This window comes from Melampsora larici-populina, assembly GCF_000204055.1.
Source record: "Melampsora larici-populina 98AG31 unplaced genomic scaffold MELLAscaffold_99, whole genome shotgun sequence".
Classification (NCBI taxonomy): domain Eukaryota; kingdom Fungi; phylum Basidiomycota; class Pucciniomycetes; order Pucciniales; family Melampsoraceae; genus Melampsora; species Melampsora laricis-populina.
The window spans coordinates 1-8,458 of record NW_006768863.1 but is presented as its reverse complement, the minus strand read 5'-3'; the positions used below and the strand labels follow the sequence as shown (position 1 = coordinate 8,458).

Here is an 8,458-nt window from a genome sequence, read left to right as displayed (position 1 = left end):
TCAAGCGCCAAAACCGTAGAGTGTTCGACCTTGACGTTTGAGAGCATAGACTACGTCCAGAGATGTTACTGTCTTTCGTTTTGCGTGTCTGATAGAGTAAAGTACTAAGCGTCAGTTAGAGAAAGCAGAATCATCAGCGAGGGTAAAGGTACGTACTCAGTATATGTGACTGAGTCTCGGATCACATTTTCAAGGAAGATCTTAAACAAAAAACAAGAGTAAGTCTAACGCAAAACGGTGGAAAGAAGCAAAAGCTGCATATGTACCTTTAGGACTCCTCGAGTCTCTTCATAAATCAAGCCTGAAATTCGCTTAACACCTCCTCTTCGTGCTAATCGACGGATAGCAGGTTTTGTGATTCCTTGGATGTTGTCACGAAGAATTTTACGGTGACCTATGTATAGAAGGGAGATGTGAGTGAATGAAGATAAAGTTGAAAGACCCAAGAGGATGGAAGGGGTCAGAGCAAGTCGACAATACTGACGTTTAGCACCACCTTTGCCGAGACCTTTACCACCGCTTTTACCACGTCCAGACATTTTGTTTAAAGTGTAGAGTTTGAAAGTGTTGGTGAGGAGGATGTGATTGGGTGTTTGAAAGTTGTGAAGATGTAGAGGTGATTGTTGATGGGGACACCAAGGGAGGACCAGAGTGAGCCTTTTATACGGGTAAGCTGAGGCGATCGAAGCTCAGTCGCGTTCAAAGTTTGACAAATCTGAACGCGACTGTACTGACTGTACAATGGGAGGTAACGCGTACGACGTCACGGTACAGACTCAGTAACGCGCCTTGAGCTTGTACAAGTCGACTCCCACGCTCCCACGCCCACGCTGCGTGGAAGGAAGCTGATTGGCCAGACGCGCTTTAGCAAACATTCGACGCGACTTTCACCCAGACGCGCGCCACCTGCGTTTCTTTATAAATACTCAGACTTTGCTTCTTCCCACTCCTCATCACTAACCAAACTCACAAACTTCATCCAAAGTAACCTTACTTCTCCAACAATCAAACCTTCTCCAAACCAATTCTATCAACCAAGATGGCACGCACTAAACAAACTGCTCGCAAATCTACCGGTGGTAAAGCTCCCCGCAAACAACTTGCCGCTAAGGCCGCTCGGAAATCAGCTCCTGCCACTGGTGGTGTCAAGAAGCCTCACCGATACCGGTTCGTCCTTCACCGATCTCCTCTGCTCTCAACGCTTAACACAGGCTGACTTTTTCTTTGATTTTTCACTTTGGATCTTAGTCCCGGAACCGTTGCTCTCCGTGAAATCAGGAGATACCAGAAATCCACTGAACTCTTGATCCGAAAACTCCCGTAAGTCATCAAAGTTTTTTTTTAAAATATCATTGAGTCATTAGGCATTGGGCGAGGTTTTTTTTTTTTTTTTTTTTTGGTTGCCGGGACCAATTCAAATGTAGTTCAGATTTCCTGGCATCCGGATAAGCCATTGCTGACACAATATCAAAGCCACCAAAAGCACAGCAAAAAAACTATTTCTTGTTTTGCTTTGCAAAAATTTCCTGGAATTTTACCTGGCGTAAAGCATCCTTGCTTAATCTGTAAAAGCCACAAGCCCCAATTGCGCCACAGAAGAAGCTTTTCAGACATTTCACAGATACCTTGCCCCAGGTCCCCCATTCCAAATCTACCCGGGTATCCCCTAGCAGCTGTGATCCGATGATTGCTTGGTTGACCTTAGCTGTATCATCCGGCCCCTCGCAGTTGAACCAAACACATCGCGGGTGCTGAGCCAAAGGTGTGGTGGTCTGTTTGGTCTCTCCCTCGCCCTCAGGTGTGTTTTTCTCTTTCCTCTATTTGATATCAGGCTGACTCTTACCATTTATAAGACTTGATCAAGTTTTTGGCCAGCGGAAAATATCCCCCATCAATCATCGTATACCTCAAGAATTTTGATGAAATGGATCACGATCTGCAACATGTTGGCAGTTTTAATTCACTTGATCACTCGGTGGTGAGTCTATCTACTTGTCTTTGTATGATACATGACTCATGAACATGTGATCATAGAACTGGCAATCACAGTTTCAATCATCCACAGCTCACGCGTCAGCACTTCTTGACCATGAAGGTAAGTCTCCTTATTTCCATGCTTCAACACTTGTCTTTGATTGCTTCATGTAGCCCTGGATTTTGTTCGTAGTTTTCAACTTCTCTCCAGAACCCCTAGACACTCTTGATAACCTCTCTACTGTCCAACGACCTGGGTGGAATGCTTCAAACAATCTTCCGTCATGGAATACTCAACCTGCACCACCCAACCTTCCTCTATCTGGGCAAGACTTGATGGACTACTCTTGCCAGACATCTCGGTCAAGCTCTAGAGGATCAGTAACAACTAGGCTGGATGCTAGTCATACCCACACTCGACGGATACCGGTGGCCAAGTGAGTTGGGTGACAAATGTTTACCTACAGCGGATACTGACAGAACACCATTCATTTGTAGTAGCTTTGACGGCCTCGCTGCTCTGACTAATGGGGCTGTTGATACAAAGACAGTCATATCCTCGATGTCACAGTGTCCTGATTTTTGCACCATGACAGTAGGTGATCTCTACGAATGGGAGCGTACAGTGGATATTCAGGACCAGACAGTCAAGAATCGGTACAATGCAGCTTTGAAGACTGCCGAGTTCAATCTTGACCGTGACCGTTCACTCAGCCCCCCTCCCAAACGTAGCACACAGAGAGGCCAACTTTGCCGTGTACGAACTAATTCAACATCTGCAACTGACACTGAAGGTATCAAATCCACGAGGTTCAAATTCAAGAAAGATGGTGCTGACGACCTGGATTTAAAGTTTATGCGGTGCTTAGCGGATCTGAGCCCATTCGGTGCAGCTGGTAAAAAAGGCAAGATATTCAATGATTGTGCAATCATACTCAAGGTAATTGTCTCAGACTAGCTTTTCACATGCTCGAACTTGATACATATTGATTCTTTGTTTGACTGCTAACAGAAAGAATATGGCGATGATGGTGGTTTTAGGGATCTTTCAGACAATCCAAAGAGCCAAGTACTCCAGTCTCGTTACACCCAGCTGAAAAATTGGCTAGCCGCTGCCGAATCGTGGAGCAAATTGGACTCTGGCACTGAGGAAGACAACACTGAACTTCGCGAGCTCATTCAAGCCGTGCAGCATGAAGAAGACGTAAGTCAGGTCCTCTACCCTTTTACAGTCCCTCTCCATTCTCATCCCTCTAATTAATATCTTCTTGAAAACACTCAGACAGCACGCAATCTCCGGGTAGCAAACAAACAGGAGCGTGACACAAACAAGAACCGATCGATCCTTGCCGAAGATTATCGTGAACAGTGTGCAAACAATATGGCACGTAAACATGAATCATGCCCAAACTCAGACTCGGAAGATAGTTTACAGACATCTAGACAAACACCTAAGAAGCCTCGACGCTCAATTACATCGACTACATCAAAGGGAGACGAGATGTTGAAGGAACTCAACAACTTTTCAAGCGAGATTAGTCGTATGAACCAGGCCACACTGGATCAGAACGTCAAGGTCAATAATCTCTATGAAAAAGAACTCGAAATTGCAAAGACTGCCGCCAATTCGCTTGCCACACATCGTACCGCAGAGCTAGCTTTACAACAGAAAAGATTGGACTTTGATGCAGACCAAGCGAAGGAATCAAATAAAAAGTTTGAAGCTCTTGAGACCAAAATTAATTCAATCGTTGAATCACAAAAGGCCAATACCGAGGCTCTTGAAACCAAAATCACCTCTCTTTCCGAATCCCAAAAGGCCAACACTGAAGCACTCAAGGCGAATACCGAAGCTCTCGACACCAAGATCTCTTCGATCGATTCAAATTTAGCAATTATGATGCGTCATCTTGTTGGAGGTACTTCGGCTAATGGCACCCAATAGATGAATTAACGTGTTCAGGGTTGCTTTACTACAGTTTATTGTTAGTTTACTTGTAACCAGAGCTTAGCTTATCGTTTGACTTTGATCCTCAACATGCTGCCCACCTTTTTTCGGGATGGTGTGCACAGCAATGAATTGGTTTCATAGACATATATCCAATGAGTTGCCGTGAAAGACTGACTCTGCTGAGAAATACCTCATAGTCATGTTACTTGTGAGATTTAAACCGAGACTTTATTTGCCCAGCTTCTTCCTCTGACTGAGTCTCCTATATGTCAAGTGATGGAAAAACTTTTTTTTCGATTCAACTTTAAAGTATCAGATCGAAAACTTGATCGGTCCAAAACTTATTGACTTGACCAAATAAGTGTATCATTCACAAGTGCTAAAAATCCTTGTTATTTAGGCTGGCAGTCAAAAATGTAAGACTTGATCGATTCAAAACTGATCGACTCAATCCATTTCAATATGATCATTCAATTTCAATCTGAAAGTAAAAATCAAAGAAACGATCGATCCAAAAATTGATCCACTCATCCGATCAAAGTGCAACTTCTCACAACTCATCTGGAGAAGATGAGTCACTCTAGATAGAGTATTTATAATATTTCATCACTGCATTCAATTCTTGATTAAATTACTACTATGAGTACCAAGGGAGGTTGGTAGTAAAATATGACATACAAATAAAGCTCAATAATGGGTGAGATATTCTTCTAGCGAAGGGGGAGGAAGGGGAGCATTACCAGGCCCGCGGCCTAAGCAGACCAAGCAGTTTTTTATTAAAACTGCAACATGATATAGTTGATTTAATTCATTTTTGTAAAACATAAGATTATCTGTCATTAGCATAGTCGTGAAGTCAGTATGGGTCTAAATAGCTAATCTTGTGTATCATATCAAGGAAGACTTGAACATACCTTCATATTGAGTGATCCTAAAGACGTTATGGACACGGCCAAACTCGTGCTCAACTCCAATGCGACACTTGCTCATGATTTTGTTGAAACGCAAGTGATTTCGAGGCATGTGGTTAACATGCCCCGGGAATGGTGTCATGATGACATTATTGGCCATATAACCTTTGTCCCCATACAGTATCATTTGCCGTCCTCCAGCACCTTTTGCATGTTCTTCGAGAATCAATTCGAGTTGAGAATCTTGAAGCATTGCTTGGTCGTGACGAGAGCCTACATACGCCTCGCTAAGGTCAGCTGTGATGCCACTTGATCACAAAGAACATATCAGCTGTGTATTTAAATGGTAGATGAATCACAATTACTTACTCTGGCGTAGTGACAGCTTGAAATTTTAACGCATGGCAACGCTTATGGCCATTGTAAAAGATAGCTTGATTATACTTTGGGCGGGATATCTTCCAGACCGTCCCTATCATAAACTTCAATAATCAGTATTTCAAGTGAAGCGTGTCAGAATAGCTTCTCAAAAGAGGCCTACCATCAATATAGCCTACACAGTTGTCCAACGGACAATCCTTGGCTTCTACAAGTGCTGCTGCATATCCCTCTAACCGAAGCGGGTGTAATCGACGCGAATTCCATTTGAGTAAGGGACCCCACTCCTCCTTAATCCACGATTGAGTGAAACGCACAATGCGCCCTATGATACTACGCTCACGACCAAATACCTCGGCCAAATCAAAGTGCCGGCTTGGCACAGCTAGACGTGCTAAGAGCATGGCAAGCGCAGTCAGGCCAGATTCTACACATCCGTTGTCCAAAGTCACGGTATCGGGCAGTCCAAATAGCTCGTACATCTTGATGATCTCCATGGGCCAGAAGCGAGTGGTCAAGTAGCAGACCTTCGGGCACCAGTGTTGAACATTGATTCGGTGATGATTAACATATGATATTCTATGTTGTAATGCCTCTTTCTCCTGCTGAAGCTCGAGCCACAGCTGAATCGTCACACGCGCCACCAGCCAGAACGAGTTTATTGATACCTGATTGGTTGAACGATAGATGCCTTTGCGATGAAGTCGCTGGAAAGGCCTGAAACCCGTGAGAGTGAATTCCAACCATCAGCTCATGGGTGCAACCATATGGGATGCATAGAACAAGACTGACATGGCTGTGACCAACCTGTTCATTCCGTTTTGAGATGAACAACCCGCACCAAACACCGGAACAAACAGCACAGGAGGGTTAGCTTAGTGATGGCGAAGGGAATGATAAACAAATCACTACGGACCTGAGAAATTTGGATTGGTAACGAACTGCTGGATTTGAAGAGCAAGAATCTCAAAGACAAGAGTTAAGCGGTCATCGGACCGAGGCGAATAAAAATGTAGTCCGAAAAGGCAACCCGGTAAGGCAACAGGTCTTTTTACAACGTCTGTGAAACTCATACTCTGTTCTGCAACCTTCGACTTGCTTCGTGAGGCGCATTGCTGCTCAGCCAAAAAAAAAAAAAAAGAGCGAAAATTTCGCCCAATGCCTATTTACTCATTAAACTTTTTTTCCCTATCTTATAGTTTCCAACGTCTTGTACGAGAAATTGCTCAAGATTTCAAGACCGATCTTAGGTTTCAATCATCAGCCGTAATGGCACTTCAGGAATCAGCAGAAGCTTATCTTGTTGGGTTAGTTCATCTTTCTTTACCTACATACCAAATCCTCGATCACTAATCTTTTCATCTCTTCATCTCGTTTGTTTTCCCTTAGTTTATTCGAAGACACCAATTTGGCTGCTATTCATGCTAAACGTGTGACTATTCAACCTAAAGATATTCAACTTGCTCGTCGTTTACGTGGTGAAAGATCATGATTGTTTTTTTTGTGACTCTTGTAATATCATCTATACTTGGGTTTTCTTTTGTTAAGGATTTCATTGTTTTCATTTGTATTTTTTTCAATTTTTTTTTGGTGAATGAATCGGAGGATTTTCTCGCTCGCGTCGCCAGCTATCTATGATTGACACATTGTTCATCGAGAAGACCTCCCTAACAGCTGAACAGTGAACACACAAGCATCCATAAGAGATACAAGCTAGGATTCTCTCATCTTTCCCCAAGCCTATGTTCAAATTCAAAGGCCCAATGTCTTTGCACCGAGCCTTATCTAGCACAAGCTGCTCTGATTATGTATTGTACATCGCCTTGATGCTTTTTACACATGTGTCAAGATCTTTGTGCTGGTCCTGATCAAAGCAAAAAAGAGCTTCAACAAGTCATGAGATATGCTTCACCTGATCATTACAGTTTTGTCAAATTATTTTTCTTTCATGTCCATTGATCTGGTTTCATATATCCAATCCCTGCTTCAAGCGCGGGTAGCCAGGGTCTGAAGAGGTTACACACAGCGCTCCATTGCCAACTCTTAAAGGCTCATTTTTTCCATTCTTCCTACCCTGTTTTTTGTCTTCATTTTTATTCATCTGTTAGCCAGCAGAGTACATGTAGATAGGGTGCAGTTTTCTGTATCTACATGACACAGCTAATCATTAGACTTGTTCAAATATAAAAAAGAAATTTGAAGTCCAAGATTTGAAGCAAAGAATTTGGAAGTATGTTATTGCATACAGCCCGTAGAGACGGGTGTATGAGATTAAGAAGCGACAGCAAGCGAGCCCATTTCTATTCGACTTGAAATTTTTGGGGGGTCTCTCAAAGTTGGATTTGAAGTTTTGGAGTTAAAAGATTTGGAACTCTCTTGCTAGTGACATCGCTCATTTCAGCCTGTCACACATTAATACAGCCTAATACAGCATGAGAGTAGGGCGAGGGAGGTGGTGGATATACTGTGACACTAGACCTGAGGCGGGCACGCCCGCCCTCAATTCTCAGTAGTATTCATGCCTCCCATTAGCTCTGCATAAATATGTAGCCTTAGGTGTTTCCCACCATAGTCCATTACAGAGACCAGAAGGTACTTTAGCTCTTCTTGATTGAAGTTGTTCACTTGTGATCTACTGTATTTGTTTACATCAACTCCTCAAGGATTGAACTCGGATAAAATTACTTTAGCCACCTTGCTGAAGTTGAATCCTTACCCGTATTACAGACAACATGCCTCTGAGACAATGAAAATTGACTCTAATAATGATTTTTTTCAGTAGGCATGGAAAGGAATTCATTGATGTTGGTTCATAGTAGTCATGGTCAGACTTACAGGGATAGATGTGTAGAGAAGTAATCAGACTAATAGAGATGCCAGATCACTATAACTTTTCTTTGGAAATTTATACTGAGAAAAGGATGGAAGAAGAGACTCAAAATTCAAAATCAAGTTTTCCCTCGTGAGATTAAAACCAGTGTGGTTCATTATCAGAGCAACATCCAATTTTGAATGAAGTGGTGCAGAATGAAATTGAGACCAAAGATTAACTTCCCAATCAAATGCTTATAAGTAAACCAAGCTCAAGAAGCTTGAAGTGAAGAAGAGTATTCTCAGCATTGAATTTAGCAAGGCTGTCTTTTAATAAGTACATAGATTGAAAATTTGATTTTTCTTCCCAGTGACTATTGGGGTTTACATAGAGCAATCCGATAGAAACCCACAGATTCATGACAGCTGAAAC

At 42.6% G+C, this 8,458-nt stretch overlaps 2 protein-coding genes across 2 annotated transcripts; one reads left to right on the top strand and one right to left on the bottom strand.

Annotated features, from left to right (window-relative positions):
- On the bottom strand, positions 1-539 carry MELLADRAFT_96223 (uncharacterized protein; the record flags this gene model as incomplete). The annotated part of the gene is made up of 4 exons (XM_007418641.1): positions 1-88; positions 157-200; positions 267-394; positions 485-539. The coding sequence occupies 4 exons, from the start codon at positions 537-539 to the stop codon at positions 1-3; spliced, it is 315 nt and encodes a 104-aa protein (XP_007418703.1).
- Positions 540-1,039: 500 nt separating this feature from the next.
- Positions 1,040-6,706, top strand: MELLADRAFT_41076 (uncharacterized protein; the record flags this gene model as incomplete). Its single annotated transcript, XM_007418634.1, has 4 exons — positions 1,040-1,167; positions 1,249-1,320; positions 6,414-6,521; positions 6,604-6,706. The coding sequence occupies 4 exons, from the start codon at positions 1,040-1,042 to the stop codon at positions 6,704-6,706; spliced, it is 411 nt and encodes a 136-aa protein (XP_007418696.1).
- Positions 6,707-8,458: the final 1,752 nt, after the last annotated feature.